Genomic DNA, 21,625 nt, shown 5'->3' with positions numbered 1-21,625 from the left:
ATGGTCATTGATATTCTTTACCCTTAGTAATAAATCTTATAATTCTTATTGCCTTTCCTTATCACATGTGAATGAAAAGAGAAACATCTTTATAACAAAGATTTTCATTCCTGTCACTTGTATTATCCAAGCCAGCCACATGAGCTTCATGTTTGACTTAAATTATTTTTCAGACTTTGTAGGTGAGGAAAATTTAGGAGCCTTTGCCGATGAACACGTCTAGGTGGCACTTAGGAAGGGAGAGAGCACTCCTAGGATTTCTTTTGAGGTTGAGATAAATCATGTAATAGACATTTTGTTAACGGAATATAATTTTTTGGTTGTTTCCCTTTTTGGGGTAGCGATTCGGATTTTGAGCTTTTGAAAAAAAAAAATCATGTCTAAAAAAATTTGCCCCAAATCCGGGTAGTTACAGTTGGTATCAAAGCTTATGTTGTAGCTCCCTAGGGCTAGTATCTAGCACATATGTGAGATAGGTAAAACGAGGCAAGGAGCATATAGGAAGCGACGCAATAAATTCGTGTGTACTGCAGGCACATGAGTCAATTGTGTTGTAAGAACCACCTAACGAACTCGCGTGCACAAGGAATGCCTGGTTCGACATGTGAGCGAGTTATGTTGGCAGAAGCCAAGAAAGGTAGTTGTTAGCTCCAAGGGCAATATTAGTCTTCTCACATAAATTCAGAATGTCATACCGTTCTATGTGCCAACAAAGACGTTGGGCCCTACATGGGGGAGGAGGCATATCACCTTAGTCTTGTAATTTTAATACAAAAAACCTTTTAACTTAAGGGAATTTAGAGAGTCAAATTTCGGGGACGAAATTCCTTTAAGGAGGGTAGAATGTAAAGACCCGCTCCCAACAAGGGCCTATAAAGATTCAAATCCTAATTAAATCTAGACCGTAGATCTTTCGATCAAAGATTAACAGCTAGATCTTCGATTTTGAGTTTTCGGACCTTAGGATATGTACATTAGATATTGGATCGATCCCCAATCTGTAAGATTCTTGTGTATTTCCTATCCCGCATTAGATTAAACGATCTAAAAAAATCAACGGTCATATTGTATTTTCGTCACTTTTATTATAACATATTTTTGGGCCATCAAATCTTGTCCGTTCGACATGATTTTTGTCCCGATAGATAGGTATTTCGAATACCTATCCAACGGACCCAAGATTTAGCGATTCGGACGTGATTTGAGCAAGTTATGACCCATTTTCTATTAGGCTTAGGCATAGTTACGAGTTTTGTCTTATTAGGCAACTTTTAAGTTGTTTTATTTTAAAAAAGATAGATGTAAAAGTAACCTAAATACTAATAATATATTAGAATAAACTAGGAAACCCAATATTGATATTTTCATCCCTCTTAAGTTAGTATTAGATTATAATTAAGAATCTAATAATTGGAATCCTTCTTTAAATAAAACTCTAGGCTAAGTTTATAAATAAACCCATCTAGGGTTAATTTTAATCACCTAAAAATTTAAGGAAAAGGAAAAGAAAGAGAGGAGAAGAGAGGAGAAAGGAAGAAGAAAAGCTACGGTTTTGCATTGATTTGTTTGTCGTATTCGAGATCCTCATCTTCATATCAGTGTATCAGGACTCCGTACGATCACCTAGACTTCAATATCAAGGCAAGTGATGACTGACTTTTATAATATTAGTTACAATTATGATTTCTGTAATTATACTTCTGTTTCCTATGATTGTTCGCATTCTTTTTGCACCTATGTCATTGAATTAACTGATTATCCCCGTAGAATTTCCTGTGGTAGGACTTTTTATTTTTAGGCCATAATCTATATACACGGTGTTTTTGTTTATTATTAATATTACGCCTCGTACTAAAAGTGCGAGAAGGTCATAGAACTACGTGTGGCCACTTACCGACGGGTTTGTGATGATTTCCATCGTGTATATACTTATGAGGAGATAAATATGACCCATATACCTCGTCGAGATGACATGATACTTCTCGTAGTTTACCGTTCTCTATATGATTGAGGCTCTCTAAATAATTCCATGATTTGCTATCTTTAGTATATTCCCTTGACATTCTCACATGGTCATTGATATTCTTTATCCTTAGCAATAAATCTTATAATTCTTATTGCTTTCTTTATCACATGTGAATGCCAAGGGAAACATCTTTATAATGCAGATTTTCATTCCTGTCACTTGTATTATCCAAGCCAGCCATATGAGCTTGCTGTTTGACTTCAATTATTTTCCAGACTTTGTAGGTGAGGAAAATTCAGGAGCCTTTGCTGATGAACAAGTCTAGGTGGGACTTAGGACGGGAGAGAGCACTCATAGGATTTCTTTTGAGGTTGAGATAAATCATGTAATATACATTCTGTTAATGGAATGTAATTTTTTGGTTGTTGTTTCCCTTTTTGGGGTAGCAATTCGGATTTTGAAAAAAAAAATCTTGTTTAAAAAATTTTGCCCCAAATCCGGGTCGTTACAATTGTTATTTGGTTCTATGCGAATTATAGTTGTTTATTGTAGTTTTTCTTTGTAACAAGTTGGAGTGTGGAGTTCTATAGTATATACACTCCAGCTTGAGGGGGAGTGTTGAAGTGTGTTGAAGGGTATTGTGGTCATTACACGTAGTTTGAGGGGTCTTGTAGTCTTTGTACCATGTTGCCCTACTTCGGGCCTATATATACATCATATTCATAGGCATGATTTTAAATTCGCCGAAATATTTCGGTTTCGGTGGAAAACGAAACAAAATTCACAGTGAGTCGGAAAAGTACCAAACTTCGTCGAAACGTTTCGGAAATTTCGGTGAAACGTTTCGGTGAAGTACAAAATTTCACCCGAAATTTCGGTGAAATTTTTACAAGATTTCGTCCGAAATTTCGTACCAAAACCAAAACCGAAACCAAGATTTAACACCTTGTTCATAGGAGAGCTCCTTAATGGAGACTCACCAACTTCTCCCTCACTCTTCTCCTTCTTCTCTACCCTATCCACTTCTCAAAAGTCACATTCTCAAGATATATCCAAAGATCACGGTGATCCAACGGTTGTACCATTCCTGATTTCCATATTCACCAATCTGTCCAGATCTGCATCCTCATCAAAACATCCCATTCCCCAAATATTCAGCTTTAATCTCCTCACTCTAGATCCATCGTGCCTCTTTTTTACTTCGGTCAGGTGATTGATATTAGATTGATTGTGAGGACTGCATCCTTAAATTTTAAATTTTGACAGTGGATTCCCCAATGTTTGCATGTTGATTAGCCCACTAGCTCCCTTGTATGCTTGTCATTGATTGTGATTGTGTAACAACTAGAAATTTTGGGTTGTTATTTAAGATAATTTCACCCTAAAAAGTTAAGATTCAGAGTGTATTAACCAAATTAATATGTGTCATAAAAAGGGTTTCAAGGGATATTTTGGCACTTTATAAAAAGTCAATGGAGGCCTTTAATTTTCAATTTTAGTGGGACCCTACAATTTAACGTGAAAACCATAGCCTTTCTAAACCACCCTCTTATTATGTATTGTAAAACAAAAAAATTGATATTTCCACTCCAAGTTTTAATTAAAGTGGGTGTGGCAAGATTGCCCCAAGCAAGATTATCACACTAGACAATTGTGTGAAGGGCATTCTTGGCGTACAATTTGGGACGTGCTCCCATGTAGCAAGAAATCAAAAATATTTTCAGCAGTAGGTATCCTTCCCAAAATTTCTAACGCTATTTCCATTTGGGTGAAAATTACATTTAATACTCCCCTAGTTGGGGCGCCACCTATGGGCCTTGCTTTATATACATATGGTATATGTCTATAGCCATGCATAATAAATGATTGGGAATTGACTGCTTTCCCTTTTTGAAAACCTCTGTACGTTTTCCTTAGAAGAAAAAAAAACGCACAGTGTTATCAAAATAAGAAAGCCACTGCTTTATAAGGTGGGGTTTTTGGGAATGTTACTTTAAATTTATTTTATAAAAAGAGAAAGAAGTGGGACGTGTGTACTATGCCTTTCCATACTCCTTTAAAATATTGTGTGGGCCACCTTCAATCTTGCAATCAAGGATTCTCCTTTTGGTAGCCTTTTAATGTTCTTGGGGGATAAATTGGAAGGATGGTACATAAAAATAGAAAACTTTATAAATAGGGATTTCTTGGGGAGAAATCAAATTTATAAATTTGGAAGCCTTCCTCTCTTTCTCTCCCTATTAGGATCGTGTATTTCATCCTTTGCTATTTCCATCAAAACTTTGAAAAAGAGAAAGAGAGAGAGAGGTGTTCGGCCATTAAAAGAACAAGGAGAAGAGAAGTTCATTTTGATTCATTGACTACAAGTAAGTGCTCAGTGAACTCATCATTTATTTTCTTTGACTAAGCTTATGTAACTAAAATGAAATAATGGGATTTCTAAAGCCTTCTTGCAAAGCCCATATCTTATGTAAATTACGTCATCTCCTTGAGTTATAATTTTTCTCTTTCGGAACAAGACTATATACAGATAAATGGCAAATGAATTAATGTTCAAAAAAAATTAAGAAAAACTTTTGAGCACACATATTAGATAAGAGCCAAAGATTTTACTTTCAAGAATTGTACCTTGCCAATGTCAAATAAATCTGTAAAATTTTTGGAAATCGACATTAGTATGTCAAACGAAATGTTATTGATAATTTTCTTTTTTTTTATATATATCTACGCTTTCAACTGAAATTTTAATACCTTATGTACATCAAGTGCTTATGTGTTACGAGTCAGCACAGTATCTATATATAACGTGCATATAAGTAATCACTTATTCAAATAAATCAAGAATATTGGAGTAAAGAGAACTAGGTATAATTAGGAAGTGTACCCTAACTTAGGATGAGATTTAGCAATTTTAATGAAAAGCTTAGTTGTGTGTGCGGTTCCATGATCCCAGGATTTGTGCTTATCTGATTCTGGTTAGAAGCGGCTTCGAATTTTCCAAGTCCTGACGTCAAGGCAAGTTCTGGTTACTCGCTTTATAATGTTTTTAATGTTGATATGGTTTCATTATTCTATTTTCCATATTAATGAAATGAATAATTTAGCATGTGTAATAAGAGTTGACTGTTCTGCATGTTTTCCGATTTCAATTAATTAATGCTTGGAATTGGATAATGATTGGAAAATTTAGATATGGATTGTAAAAGAAAATGTTTTATTGGAAAATAATTGTAAACATACTTAGGATTGGGAGTAATGGGAGGGAGGACTAAGGAGAACCCTTAGATCCAACCTTGGGCGGAAAGCCAAAAGCCAACCAGTCCAAGGGCGTACGACAGCTGGTGGGCGATGCATTGGGAGGAACCCTTGTGGTGAACCGATCGAAATCCTAAAGTGGATCACGTTCCATTAGGGAACGGAGGGTCCTTGATGGTCAATGATCACCGGTCAGGCTAGAAAGCCACCGCAGTACATGAGGAGAAAATCAATGGGAACTGCCGCATGATCATTGGGGAAAAAGGAGAGTTCATTTAAGGTTTCACTCATGCATTGCATTTTACAATTTATTATTTTAGCTATAAATTGATAATAAGACTGCTGTAATTCATGTTTTATTTTGTTCCATTGTTATAGAAAATATTATGGTGAAATACATGTCGCTTAAATTCATTATTCTGAGAGTTTCCTTTACTTGCTTCTAACCCCTCATATCCTACAGGAATGGTAGGTGAAGAGGAGGGAGCTTTTGCTAATGAAGACATTTGATGAGACCAATGCGGGCATTTGGGGTGCTAGAGTCATAGAGTGCGGATTGACATCATGGTCACTTCCGTGGTTTTGGTTTAATTGGATTTAGGATTTATTATTTTGGTTATTCAGACTTTGGGTTTAATTATGTTATTGGGTGTCAAATTTGAAGACATTTTCTTTTTATTGTGAGTTGTTCACGAGAATAATAATGATGAGAAGGTTTGAATTTATTTAGTTTTAATTAATCGCTTCCGCTATGCGTTATCTGTACTTTAAAAAAAAAAAAAAAAAAGTTTCAGTGGTTTTGGTAGCGACCTCAGGCAATGGAAGCCGGGTCGTTACAGATTGTTTCTTTGTTTCATGATTTCTCTCATATCAGACACTGTTCAGGCATTCAATGCAATCGAGCTGCATCATTTTTCAAACCTTTTTTCCGTGCATATGTGATGTAGGATGATCTATTAGAGGTATTTTCAGAAAACTGCAGGAATTAAAATTGTAAGAAAAAAACAGGTTGTAGGAAATGATGTAGATGGAATCCAAGATCGGTTTGTAGAAGATTTATAATTAGTTTTAATCAGGATTGACGTGGGTCCATGATTACTTTTTGAAAAGATTGGAAGTACAAGGAATTATCAACAAAATCTACGATCCAGATCTTTTAGCAAAGTCCGAGAACAGTCTACTAACTAGCACAGGAATTAACTCAACAGAAAAAAAATCAGCAATTTCTCTATTAGTGAGGGGTGGGACCAATTACACAATCAGATCGTGATTTTAGAAAACCATGAAAACAATTCAATATTGATATGAAACTTGAAAATGGATATCAAGCGAGATATGAAGATTGGAAGCAAAGAGGTAACAAAAACTGAGATTTTTAACATAGGCATGGTTTTAAATTACCAATGAAGCCAACACGAAATGATCAAAATGTGTTTGTTTCCATCCCCACCTTTCCTATACCAAAATCAAAATCGTAAGTGCATTAGAGGTATACTACCTTAGTACATGTTACATAATTATTGTAATGACTACCATTAAACTTCTCCTTTGAGACCTTAAGATTTACGCCATTGGATCATTAGATCATATTTTCGAGGGTGGAGAAAGTCGATCCATCGTTGATCAACCCTCGATCTTAAAATTTAGTCACTTTTTCCACTTTGATTAACTTAGATCCATTGATCTTAGAATCAATGGCTACTAAAAAGATATAACTAAATTCTCTAAATGAGGGAAGGATAGAAGACTTGTTGTGAAAATAGTTTCCATGGAAAATATTACTTAAAACAAGGAAAACAAAAAGTCTATAATTAAATGGGAAGAGGCCCACATTTTCCCTTTATGGGGAAACGTGTGCACAATCCTAAAAAGGAGTGTGGGCCCACTTGCAATCTCAACTCAACTCAACTCAACAAAGCCTTTGTCCCAAGCTAGTTGGGGTCGGCTAAATGAATCCTTTAGAAAAAAATTCATGAAGAAGGTAAAAGCGATCTACCCGGCTCTAATCCTGGTTCTAGTTGGGTTCTTCTACGTGGATCATTTTCTTCCATTCTATCATATCCAAGGTTATGTTCTCTGTTATGTTCCTAGCTATCAAGTCTTTCCTCACTGTTTCTACCCATGTTATTTTCGGTCTACCCCTACCTCTTTTTACTCCCTCAATTTGGCAGGAGTCACCTCTTCTCACCGGAGCATCCAAAGGCCTACGTTGGATACGTCCAAACCATCTTAAGCGGTGCTCTCTCATCTTCTCCTCGATTGGAGTCACCCCCACCTTTTTACGAATGTCTTCATTTTTAATTCTATCTAACCTTGTGTGGCCGCACATCCATCTAAGCATTCGCATCTTCGCTACACTCATCTTATGCACATGCTACTTTTTGGTGGCCCAACATTCTTAGCCGTACAGCATGGCTGGCCTCACAGCTGTCTTATTAAACTTTCCCTTCAACTTGGTAGGGGTTTTAAGGTCGCACAGAACTCCTGGGGCAAGCTTCCACTTTAACCAACCTGCTCGTATTCTATGGTTAACATCCTCTTCAATCTCTCCTTCCTTATGTAGAATTGAACGAGGACATTGAAATATATCTCTCTTAGGTACCTCCTATCCACTCATATTTACTACGTCCTCGTCCCGCCTCCTTACATTACTAAAATTGCATTCCATATATTCTGTCTTAGTCCTACTCAGTCTAAAACCTTTAGATTCCAAAGTAGTTCTCCATAACTCTAATTTAGCATTTACTCCTACTTTGGTTTCGTCGATTAATACTATATCATCTGCAAATAACATACACCACGACACCTCATCATGGATACCCTCCGTAAGCTCATCCATAACTAGCGTAAAAAGATAAGGGCTTAGAGCTGATCCTTGGAGCTGATCCTTGGTGCAATCCTATTGTAATTGGAAACTCACTAGACGTGTCATTCGTGGTTCTAACACTAGTTTTTTCTCCATCGTACATATCCTTAATCAAATCAACATATTTAGTAGGCACTTTTTTCCTTTCAAGGACCCACCACATAACACTCCTGGGAACCCTATCATACGCTTTCTCCAAATCAATGAAAACCATATGAAGGTCCTTTTTATTTTCTCTAAATCTCTCCATTAACCGCCTAATCAAGAAGATAGCTTCCATAGTCGATCGTCCGGGCATGAAGCCAAACTGATTCTCTGACACCTTAATCTCTTTTCTTAGTCTATGCTCAATTACCCTCTCCCAAAGCTTCATGGTGTGACTCATTAGCTTAATTCCCCGGTAATTGGTGCAACTCTGAATATCCCCTTTATTCTTATAAATAGGTACTAATGTACTCTTCCTCCACTCATCAGACATCTTCTTAGTCTTCAAAATATTGTTAAATAATCTAGTTAACCAAACTAAACCTACATCACCCAAGCATCTCCAAGTCTCAATAGGAATATCGCCAGGCCCCCTAGCCTCACCTAATTTCATATTTTTCATAGCTACTCTTAACTCTGATGTTCGGATTCTACGAACAAACCTCCGATTTGTATCATCAAAAGCGTTATCAAGTTCTCCCAAATTTGCTACAGGTTCTCCATTAAACAACTTATCGAAGTAACTAAAAATATGAAAAGACCCAAAGATTTCAAAAAAAAAAAAAAAAAAACCCAATGATATAGTATATATTTCATTCACTAAAAATATAATTTAAGAAATAGTAAATATAAATATGGAAAGGAAACAATCATACCCATTGAAATAATATAGGAAAGTGATAAAATAGAAGATTTTTAGGGATAAAGATCAACATGTGGGAGATTTTATAGGATCTCCAATTGCTCGTTAGGAGGAGAATCCATGTTTTCCCTTTATGGGAAAACGTGCATACTCCTCAAACAAATGTGTGGGACCCACTTTCTTCTTAATTCAAATTAATTTAAAGAAAGACAAGTGTCTTGCTTGTGAGGTGAGATCCAAAAGGATTCTATTGTGGGAAGTTGCCTTCCTGGTTGGGATTGCTTTATGTAATCCCACCAAAAAAATCAAAAAGGGGGGATAATAAAAAATTATGTCGCTCTCTCTCTCTCCCACCCACTCACGCCCAATTTTTGAGAACGAGAGAGAGAGAGAGAGAGAGAGAGAGAGAGAGACTCACGTTCAAAAAAAAGGAATAGAAGAATAGAGGGAGAGGAAGAGAAGACAAGGAGACTACTCAATCATATCACTTCAACCTCCCTTGTTCCTTTCATTACCAAACAAGTAAGTACCTTGGTGCCCTTGTCTCTATGTTTTAAATCATGGTTTTCTTTAGTTCTAGGGTTGATTCTGATTTTTTCTCATCCATGCATGTGAGATCTTAGTTTTCAATATATATATATATATATATATATATATATATATATATATATATAGAGAGAGAGAGAGAGAGAGAGAAATTTAATATTCGACAGTTAGGGTGTTTCATAAAACCCATAAATTTCGTACGGATGTACTGTTTAAATTTGGTATATACCCTATAGATTTTGATAGTAGTGTGTAACCATTTATAAACAATGGTTTTATTATGGGTACGGCTGATTTCGATGTGTATATGGGTATTAGTAGCAATCCAAAATCTTGACAGTTAAAGTATACGTAGAAAATAAATGATTTTGTGTATGTTCACTGTTAATTTTCAATGTGTATATTTGTATGATTATTTAATCCAAGATTTTGGCAGTTAAAGATATATTTATAAAATCAATAATCTTTTTAATGAATGTGTAAGTAAATATACTTACAGTCGTATAAACCCGAGATTTGTTAGTTAAAGTATACGCAATGAATCAGTGATTTGTGTATGCATGTTCAAATATTAGCATATATAAATTCATAAATTTTGCCAGCACATGTATACATATAATATTGTAGATAAATCTTTTAATTTTTGTCAGTATTAATATGCCTATGGTAACGTGTATGAACCCATTTAATTTCATAACACTTGGACATCCCTATCAGCGCATCTATCTCATCAGTGAGATACGCATAAGCCACTAAATGATTTTTTTATGTATTCCCTATCCCATCAGTGATATAATCATAAGCCATTAAATGAAATTTTTTGTATACGTTATATTCACTATCTTAACAGTAATATAAGCATAAGCCATTAAATGATTTTTTTTTTTAGTATATCTTATCTTATCAGTACTGCACCTATAGGACATCCGGTGCTTGTTTTCTTTTATGAGCACTGAATATTCAAGGATTTCCTTTTTACATTTCCTTGGTGATATGCGCATAAGGTTGTTCGATGAGTTCCTTTTCTTCGCATTTTTCCAATCTCATGCACATGGAGCTACTGAATAACTTTCTAGGTAATTTCCAATCTCATCCATGTTATGTGTATAGAACTATCAAAATGAGTTTTAGAATACAGTACTATGAGTATGTAACTTGTTAAATAATCTTGCATGCATTTACTCCAGTATTTGGATCGGTCTTATATATTGGGATGGATAAAATGGTTTACGAGTATCACCTCATTACTTGGGTCAGTTTTGTGTGATTTTAACCTCTTAAATCTGGACAGCACTTGGATAAGTTGTTGTGCAATTTTAACCCCTTAAATCTGGACAGCAACATAGTGTTTTTGAGTGCATGTTTTGAACCCCAAAACAGGGCAGCAGTTAGTAGTTGTGAGTGTACATTTTATGCACAAATCTGGGCAGCAAATTGTGTATTATGTAGGTGTATTTTTGTGCCCAAACCAGGGCAGCAAGTGGTGTATTGTGTGCATGCTTTGTGTGGCCAAAAACAGGGCAGCAGAGTGTTGTTCCACTTGTATGCTTGGTAGTTCCCCAAAATGGGACTTCATTATGTAGAGAGTGTGGGTGTGTGGAAAAAATTTAGATTTAATTAAACTCACACTATTACACTCTACTATTTGACTTCAGGCTGCTTCACTCCACTCCCTAACAGGGACCGTTACGTTCTCCACGTTCGTAAGTTTAAAGGCAGGTGATAGCTAGACCTCATCAGTATGGTGTTTCAATTAATTCAATAGTGATAGAGACTTGTGTATGGTGTTAGATGTTATTTACTTTTCGTTAACTTATTTTAAATTGTTCAACCATATGTCATCTAGAATTTTAATTGCTTATTAAGATGTGAACCCAATAACCACCCTCATTTAAGTATACGGAAAGACTAAGAAGACAAAGAAAGAAATACATGACAAAAGAAATGAAGACGAAAATGGGGAAGGGTGATGGGAGGCCGTAGAGCCATCTCTGGAAATTTTGCAAGATAAATAAATAAAAAAATACAACTTGGGAGGATCGCGCAACCCCCTCGTTGATGTTGGAATCCTATGAAGACTATAAGTCTCTAGGCAGTATGATCTATCGGAAAATGTCTCTGCGGAATGGACCGTGTGGGCAAAGACAACAAGTTAGGGAGCTGGAGTGTCTTGGTTAAAAGGTATGTCAATAATGATAAACCAGAAACGTATTAAATAAAGTTCAGATTTCTTTATGTTGATATAGTTCGATTCCTATTCCGTTCTTATAGTTTTAACCATGGTTTTAAATTTCGACCGAAATCCGAAATTTCGAAATTTCCAAAAATTCCTTATTTCGGCCTTTACCAAATTTCGGCCGAAATTTCTAGAAATTGTAGTTTTTTTTTTTTTTTTTTTTTAAAGATATTACAAAATTGCAGCCAAAATGAATTAAATATTATTTTTAAATTATTACCAAATTTCGGTCGAAATTTCTGTTTTTTGAAAGTCCGAAACATTTACCGAAACCGAAGTTTTAAACCATGGTTTTAACTATCCTTAATTGATTCTTTTGCCCTATGGATTTACAATTTCCAGCATGTCTGCACTCAGCATTCATTTCTATTATTTATCCTTGTTGTTGATTCTAACCTATACACATGTATTTAAATCTATTGTCTTAATTGGTAACCAATACTGATATCGTCTCTATCACAAACTGTTGTGTAACCCAATTTTTCCCCACCAGGTATGAAGAACGTGGAAGAGGGAGCGTTTGCAAATGAGGAAGCTTGAGTCCAAGGAGTGGGTCGAAAAATAAATAGTGAAGACGAGGGAGACGACAATATCCGTCAACTTCCCTGGATTTTATTTCTTTTGCTAGTGGAGTTTCATATGTTTGTTTTGAGACTTTGAGTTTATGTTGGGTTTCAGACTCTATGTTTTTTTTAATTAGTTGTTGTTAAGACTATTTCTATTTGGAATAATATTGTAGATGGCAGGTTTATGGTGTTTAGTATGTTTTTAAAAAAAATGGTGGTTTTAATAGGTTGAGTTGTTCGTAGCGACCCGTCAGAATGGATCGTTACAATTTTTTTATTAAGAATTGCATGTGAAATGTAGTGCATGCATTCTGTGTACATATTTATATGAATTACCTGTGAAATATGTCTCAACTCAACTCAACAAAGCCTTTGTCCCAAGCTAGTTGGGGTCGGCTAAATGAATCCTTTAGAGAAAAAAAAATTCATGAAGAAGGTAAACGGGATCTACCTGTGAAATATGTAATCTACATAATTATGAGACATGTGCGACAGCACATGTCAGTAGATGTTCGATGTTATAAAACCATTATGGATGCCTGTCTCGCTTATGTGATGATTTATAAGTATGTATTTGTACTTATTCTAGTATTTCCTTAAGTTTCAACTTAAATTTCAATCACGGTTTTAAATTTCCTAGAAATTCCTCCGAAATATTTCGATTTACATCCCCACCGAAACGAAATCTACATGGTTTCCTTTTACGTAATTATTTCCCCGAAGTTTTGACCGAAATTCCCTAAATTCAACCAAAATTCCTGAAATTTGAACGAAATTCCTGAAATTCGACCAAAATGGACAGAACGACAAAAAATGGAAAGATGTTACTATTTGCATTTTATTTCAATAATCTAGGGAATGATATTTGGTAGCCAACAGCATTGAACAATACAGGAATGTAACTGTCTCTTATACATAGGATGGCAGATCGGCATGGGACCAATAATACCTCGAAACACTATAGCATTGACATAGTTGGGATCCATAGAGAGGAGAACGGTCATTGAACTCTTATACTTCATTACATTGTACTTCTTTTTTACTCTACTGTAGAGACATGTGCGACAACACATGTCCCTAAGTATTTGATGTGATTAAGCCATTAGGCTTTCTTGCTTATGTGCTGGTTTCTAAGTATGTATTTGTGCATTTTCTAGTATTTCCCAAAGTTTCGTCATAAAATTCCATCACTTACATATGTTTTTTAAAAGATTAAAAATTTCATCATTTGCATATGTTTCCATACGTTTTCGTGATTTTACCAGATTTCTACCAAAACCAAAATGTTTCAGTTTCCGTGCCGACCGAAACTGAAGCCGAAATTAAAACCTTGATTTCAATCATTGCATTTCTTTCCATATGTTTCAATGATTTTAAAGGATTTCCACCAAAATTTCACACAGAAAGCAAAATGTTTCCGTTTTCGTGGATACCTAAACCGAAATTTAAAATCTTGGACATAAATACGTTCAGATAGAAGAATAAGAGAGATAGATTATCAAGGGCATCATACCATAGGGTTGTCAGGGCATCACACTAAGACAAGAGGACGTCACATGCATAAGTTGCAAGTAAAATGCATATCTTTTTTTCAGTTCATCATCGAATTGACCAAAGGAGTACAGATATAGGGAAAACCTCTCGAATTGCATATAGGTAGTCTCCAATTAAATTTGGAAACTCAAAATCCTATGTAATCTAGAGTTTCTTAAAAACTATTCCTAGTATTCCAACTCTAAGACTTTCCAACAAAAGAGCAAATGAAATAGAAAATTACAAAAATTAATACAATCAACCAAAATAAGAAAAATTCAAATACAATACTAATCTAATAATCTTAAACAATAACTTCTCCTACAATAACTCTAAAAGACTCTTAACTAAGTAAAAATTAAACCAGACTAATCGACCCATCACATGTTGGTCCTAGGGAATACAAAGCCCAAAGAAAGGGTCTTTTGTCCCCATCAACTGTTTGATCACGGTCAAACCACCTAATAAATTTCCCCTCCCCCTCTTGCTCCACCTTTTCTTCTCAATTGTGGTCCATGTGGGCCACAATTGAGTATGTGTTGAAGACCAACCTCTCTAGCCTTACTCTCTTCATGTGTGTGGTCCCCATCACTGTGTTAACTGTTAAGTAATCTAAAATTGGAATGAAGACTTGAGGATCAATGATTGTAGGACCTATCGAAGTTATGTTAGAGGGCAGATGAGATTTCAATCTAAAACTCTTCCTCAAGCTTCGCTTTATTGATGCCATTGCAGCACGGGTTAAGCCATGCAATGTCATTGTGTAGCATTGTAGAGGGTTTTAGTTTCATGTCTTATTTTTTCTTTCAATGCTTGAAAGTCATCAACCACCTTATATATAACAAATAGCTCCCACGAAACATTGGCGACATATGTCTCCCTCTCTGCTCAAGCTTCCATGATGTTCCCTATATTTCTTCTTTGTCTCACTTTTTATTCTTAGCAGTAGTTTCCCTTTGGCATTTTCTTCTAAAATTAACTCATAAATTGTTGTTTTCGAACCTAATTGCTTAAGATTATTTGTGTCAACCTCAAATAGCTCGCTTCAAGTTCTGTTTTATCAGATTAAGGTCCCAACTGCAATACTTGCAGACATGACGCACAAGGGCTAATAATAGTATGATTGATCCAAGTGAACAGAAGGGGCGTGTTCGGGAAGGCTTCTCATTCTCACTATACAAAACGGGGTAGAAGCGGATTGATGACATATGTGGAACGATTCCGAGTCACTCTGCAAAATCTCATCGCATAACAAAGGAAAAATGAGAAATTTTAGGAACGGATCGTGATGGGCCGAGGCTTCCGAACAAAATTCTAGGGATTTTTATCTCCCAACTCATTTTGACGCCTATAAAATTGGGAGAAACCACTTTTTAGATGGTTACCGAACACGCCCTAGGTGTACGAACAAGTGTCTAGTATACACAAGGGCATTAAAATACATAACCATTTGAAAACAAAATGATGAAAAGAAGGTACAACACACACCACAATAGGGTATGCAAAGCTTCATCACCAATGGCTACAATATACTAAAGGCATTGAAAAGAAAACATATTAATGACCTGATTTGCGAGCCTTGGCAATTTCCTCCATGGCATCAATGCTCATCACATGAACTACATACAAGGGTGTGTTCACAAAACCTGCCAAACGAATAGCTCTAGCAGTTGCTTCTGCTTCCAGCTGCATGCACATTGAACTTGATGAAATACCATAGCCAAGCACCTTCCCACAAACATTGATTGATAGGAATTTGTTCAAGTGGAAAATCAACCAAATTACTAACTAATTGGACTAGACAATGCACTCAAACGAGTGGTCATTAACTTTCGTGCACAAGAAAACAAGACACATAGGACTATGAAATTCGGGGGTTGCTGCGAAAAAGAATGTACAGACTATGAAATGATAGTATGTGTAATCAGCTATGGTATGCACATCATAGTACTGTATTTGTTTACTAGATAAGGGTATATTCAGTTCAATGGAAATGTTACTCATGTATATGGCATGGTTGTACTTTTTTTCAAGTTTTGTTTGAGTCTTTTACAATAATAAAAGTTGCGAGAGATAAGATGCCCCCCTTTTCTCTACCCTCTACTTTAAGTCCTTTTAGTGCATGGTAAAAATGCTGCCAAAGGCCTAGATAAGAGGGGGTTTGTTTTCTTTTCCTTTTATGACCAAAGAATCCATCTGCATCATTTAGTGCAAACCCTAGGAGGCTCTGATACCAAATTGGTGCAAACCTATGGGTTCGCTAGTTATTCCGGACTCCGGAGAACCATTTGGAGCTTAATGGGTTAATCATAACATAAAATAGCACAAATCAGTCTCTAAACAGACTATGCTTTCGATAGGCAAGTCAACCATGTCAGGATATTTACTTTAAGCAAACCGTTGAGACAATTCAACAATGAAATTAAAAATCTTCCTAAACATGCATTGCAAATAATAGAACACAATCTAACTGAGAATATGTAAATATGGCAGCAAAACTATCCAATCACAATCTAAAATAAGGAAAAAAAAGAAAAAATCTAAGGCCCAAACAACCTCTATCGACGGTAAATAATCTCAGGATCTTCGGCAGAGATAAAACAATCGCGTTAGTCGAGGATCGATTTAATTGGCCATCTTTAAAGAAAGACAAAGCGTGCATTGTGTCCCAATGTCGTACCTGTCAATTAAAGAAAGCTAAGAAGCAAGATATTCATGTCATTGCCTATTCCACACTCCCCATGGCAAGACATCAGCATGGACTTTGTCCTTGGACTGCCTAGGACGGCTTGAGGACATGATTCTATCCTCGTGGTAGTAGATCGATTCTCACGGATGGCTCACTTTATTCCGTGTAGCAGGATAGTTGATGCCTTACAGGCTGCTAAACTAATCTTTAGGGAGATCACCAGACTTCACGGGTTATTTGTTTCCATTGTGTCAAATAGAGATGTCAAATTCTTCAGTTATTTTTGGAAGAAACTATGGAAGCTCTATGGGACCCAATTGAAGTAATCCTCAACATTTCATCCACTGACTAGACTGAGGTCGTTAACCGTAGTCTAGGTGATTTGTTGAGATGTCTGATAAGTGACTGTCTACGTACTAGGATCTTTTATTAGCAACTGCTAAGTTCACGTACAATAGTTCGATTAATTAAACTAGTGGTGAGAATCCCTTCAAGAGTGTCCATGGAGTCACCCTTTGCGGCACATTGATCTTGTACCTTTACTCATGCTGCACATACATCCATATGAGTCAAGCCGATTCGTTCGCCCAACACATCCTTAACTTACATGCTAATATATGTCGCAGGATTGTTGTGAGTAATGTTAACTATAAACAAGCCGTTGATATACATCGTAGGAACCTCGAATTTAATGAAGGGGACTATGTTATGGTTCATGTAAGTCCTGAGGATTACCCCCATCATTCCTTTAAAAAGTTGCACGCCTGAACCATTGGACCTTTCCGCATCATTAGTAAGTGTGGCTCTAATGCATATTTAATAGACTTACCTACTAATATGAATATCAGTCCTGCCTTAAATATAGAAGACCTTATCCCATATCGAGCTACTTCCGAGCCTCCTACTATGCCGGCAGATGTTTCTACAGCTCAAACTGCCAGCTCTTCTATTCCAGCCCCAGTGATGTGGTTTCGACAGTTCCACCGCCTCATGGCGACCAAATCGATGCTATACTTGCTTATGAGATCATTACGTCACACCAGGATGGATTTCAGCGCTATATTGTCAAGTAACGTCGTTGACCAGAATCTGATGCTACTTGGTTTACAGAGGAGACTCGTCGTTTGGACTCAGACATGTTGGAGCAATACGAGACTCTTTACTCTCCGGGTGAGAGTTCTTTTCAGCGGGGAGGAATTGATGAGGGTCGTAGACGTCCATTGCGGACATATTCTAGGAGCGGCCGCACTCAGGGGCCCATAGGGATATTTTTGGTATTTTATTGTTCGGTAGGGATATGTTTTGGATTTGTTGGGTTTATTAAGGTCATTTGGGTCTTTTATTGATTTTAGGGATATTTAGTGTTTTGTGATTGTCAAATGCCTATGTATAGGCTACTGTGTGACTTTTTTATTACTTTTGATGATTATTGATTGATTACTGCTTAATTAAATTCTTCTCCCTCTCGGGTTCTTCTAATTCTTCTAACTCTACTTCATCTCTCTTCTTCTTCCTCCTCCTCCTCCTCTTCTTCTTCTTCTTCTTCTTCTTTTTTCTCCCGAGCCTCCACCAAAAACGCTTACACCAAAGTTCGAAAATTTTAGTGAAGCGTTATTGGAGGGTAGGGTTTAAATTAAGTGCAGTGCATGACTTTGTATTACAATGAAAAATAAGATACTAAGATCACTATCTTAACTGCCTATAGTGATGGATTCTAATTACATGTGATGATTATAGCATGATTCCTCAGTTCATTCAACTGAAGAAATTTTCAATTAGGAATCGAGGCCTCTTCAATATTTCGTAGGAATAAAAGACGCATATTCATATACTTCCATCTTTATTTAATAAAAGAAATATAAGTAGCATGACGAATGCAAATTGCAGATGCAGGCTTTGCAGCGGCACACTAGACAAGCAGAAATGTCAGCATTCTGTGTGTTTAGGGTGTCGTTGCAGAGCCTGCGCCTGCAACTAGCATCGATGTTAGTTGCATAAGATAAGGGGGATTTTGAAGCATTCATACGTTAGCTTACTTGGGAAAGACCAGCTGAGCCCTCCCAACCCTCATTTCTCCACTGTCCAAGAGAATGTGATCCACATTTCTTGAAAGCAATCTTTTTGTCCTCTAAAACCCACCCGCAGATTGCTCACTTTCTTCCCCCCCCAAAAAAAAAAAACACTCCATCCAAGAAAGAGGGAAAAAATCAAACCTATTTCAGCTGGGTTTCACTAGATTAGAATGGGGTTTTACTTGTTGCAAACTGGGTCCTGCTCATTTTTCTGTTGGAAGGATATTTTTGTGAAATTTAGCCAATTCCAGTTGCGTTTCTTTTCTGGAAGTGGCAAATTTTTTATTGCTTTCTGATTATATATTGATATATCGGGTTCCGTTAGACTTTAATCTGCTGCTCTAAATTTCAATTGTCTCTAATCTATTTCTTAGAGTCTGGGCGAGAAGTTGACATTATTTCATCTAGGTTTTGATAATCATTGTAAAAGATTCTATTAATGTTCAGTTCAAAATTAGCTGCCCGAAGATAGAAGATGGTATATTAGATTATGTTACTGGCAGCTCCACTCAGTTAGGACAACGGAAGGATGGACTTAAACTTAGCTATGTAGGTGGACTCCTTTTGGCAGGCAAATTGCCTGATTCAGAAAGATGAATTCTCTATAGAAAAGGACAAGGCAGGAAATGCTTCATTGGAAATTGGTCCCAATCACAAACTTACTGCTGAGGCAACATCAAAAAATCCACCAAGAAACATTTCCCTCTCTGACAGAATCTTTCGGGAGACTCTATGGAGAGGTGCTGGTGTCTCTATCCATATGTTCTCCATTAGGTCAAATGATGACCTTGGAGTCGGAGAATTTCTCGACCTGAAGTTACTTGTTGACTGAGCAGTTGACTCACGCTTTCATTTGGCTCAGCTTTTGCCTATTAATGATACATCGGTGCATGGGAAATGGTGGGATTCATATCTCTCTCTCTCTCTCTCTCTCTCTCTCTCTCTCTCTCTCTCTCTCTCTCTCTCTCTCTCTGTATTTTCACTGCATCCCTTATATCTGAGAGTACAGGCACTTTCAGAAAATATTAAGCAAGAGATCTTGAAGGAGACAGAACAGCTGGATGGAAAGGATGTTGATTATGAGGCTCTACTATGACTGCTAAACTTTCGATGACTAAGGAAATTTTCTCATTAGAGAAGGATGCAATACTTGCTTCTAGTTCCTTCCAGAACTTTTTTGGTGGGAACAAGGATTGGTTTAGCTTTAAACCCTATGCGTCATTCTGTTTTTTTTTTTTTTGCAGGATAATCACACCCAGTGGGATCAGTCTGCACATTATTCCAAAGAAAAGCTCGAGAAGCTTGTCTTGGCTTGTCTTATGCAAGAAAGAACAAAGTAGTGTTGAAAGGAGATCTACCTATTGGAGTGCACGGTAATAGTGTAGATACTTAGGTGTATCCAAATTTGTTTCGTATGAACACTTCTACCGGCGCACCTCCAGATTATTTTGACAAAATGGACAGAAATGGGGTTTCCCCACTTATAAACTGGGAGCAAAATGTCAAAAATAACTACGCTTGGTGGCGTGACTGGTTGACTCAGACGGCAAAATATTTCACGGCACAGAGAATATATCAAATCTTATGCTTCTTTAGAATCTGGGAGCTTCCTGAACACTCTATTACTGGTTTTGTAGGAAAATTCAGACCGTCCATCCTCCTAAGTTAGGAAGAGCTTGAGAGATGAGACTTTGATCGCTTAAGCCGTCCATATATTAGACAAGAAATTTTGCACGGCAAGTTCGGAGATTTTGGACGGTTATTGCCTCAAACTTCTTCAATGAATACCAAAAGCTTTGCTATATATTCAAGGAGGACTGCAGCACAAAAAAAAATTCTCGACAAACTTAAATCAAGTGGGCAATTTGAAGCTCCCACGATGTGGGCAATTTTCCATCTCCAAGACTTGTTAGCATTGAAAGAAGAATACACAATGTGACCTGCGGTGGAGGAGACAATCAATAATCACCAATAAATCCAAAGCATCATTGGAGATATCGTGTGCACGTAACATTGGAGTCTTTGCTGGGGGATCACAAACTCATCATAAACGATCTTGTTACGAGTAGTGGGAGGTCATATCCTCTAATAGGAGTTGACAGGCATAGGAGTGAAAACACAGGCACAGCTGCAGCTTACTTTCCAAAGAAGCAGGTTGAAAATGGGCAGAGAACGATATTTCAAGCTATGTCACAAATATCTCCGACAAAATATCGCAATTTTATCGCAACATATTGATAAAACGACAAAATCCTGAAATAATCTCCAGATTCTAAAAAGTATAGAGATATCTTCATTTTAATCATATGACGCAATAATATCACATTAATTTCGCGATATTTTTATTATATTTTTTATGTCTTATTTTTTCTTAAATTATAGATTTTTAAATTATTTTATTTTATCATTTTTCAGGATATAAAGCAGAAAAATAAAAACAAAAATATATCTTGTGATTTTCCATTGCCGGAAAATTCTCGAGTACGATATTTTTGACTTAGATCTCAAGTCATCAACTTGAATCGATCTCCCAAAAAGGAAAGCCTTGCAATGTTGTAGATTACCCATACCTCTTCTTGGACTCTCAGTCATGTACGAACAGAAGTTTCAACGGTACTTTAGATGTTCATACATGTTAAAACTCTATATGCTACATTTCTCACGTGGTTGACTGTATTGTTGAAATCCTAATATTTTTGTTAAATGTAATATGCTCTTAGAGGGGTATACTTGTCCAAAGATATATAATATATATAGTGGCTCGTATGGGAGAGTGTTGAGAGAGGTAGAGAAAAGAGAGAAAGTAAAGAGTGAGAGAAAAGATTGAGTTAGGGTTCTCCCCCTCACTCATGTAATATAAATAATAAAGAGTAAAGTACAAAGACAAGTATGCCCTTGGTCATTACAATAAAGACCTAAAGACCTGTTAACACTCCCCCTCAAGCTGGAATGTAGATATCTAACATTCCTAGCTTGTTACAATTATCAACTAACTTAGCTCTACTTAAAGGCTTCGTGAACATGTCTGCTAATTGATCTGTAGATCTGG

The 21,625-nt window shown here is 36.5% G+C and overlaps 1 protein-coding gene and 1 pseudogene across 1 annotated transcript in view; one reads left to right on the top strand and one right to left on the bottom strand.

The window, feature by feature from the left end:
• The window catches only part of PYD2 (pyrimidine 2), a 78,663-nt gene that overhangs the window by 40,308 nt on the left and 16,730 nt on the right, over positions 1-21,625 (bottom strand). The window contains exon 6 of the mRNA XM_077394221.1: positions 15,381-15,501. Within this exon, the coding sequence (XP_077250336.1) occupies positions 15,381-15,501 (121 nt within the window). The remainder of the gene's footprint in view (positions 1-15,380; positions 15,502-21,625) is intronic.
• LOC143890545 (4-alpha-glucanotransferase DPE2 pseudogene) lies at positions 17,342-20,515 on the top strand (annotated as a pseudogene).

Source organism: Tasmannia lanceolata, unplaced genomic scaffold (genome assembly GCF_043159265.1).
Source record: "Tasmannia lanceolata isolate RefF3 unplaced genomic scaffold, GAP_Taslan_0.1 ptg000013l, whole genome shotgun sequence".
In the NCBI taxonomy this organism is placed as follows: domain Eukaryota; kingdom Viridiplantae; phylum Streptophyta; class Magnoliopsida; order Canellales; family Winteraceae; genus Tasmannia; species Tasmannia lanceolata.
The sequence above is the reverse complement of the archived record's forward strand: the minus strand, read 5'-3'. Positions and strand labels throughout refer to the sequence as shown.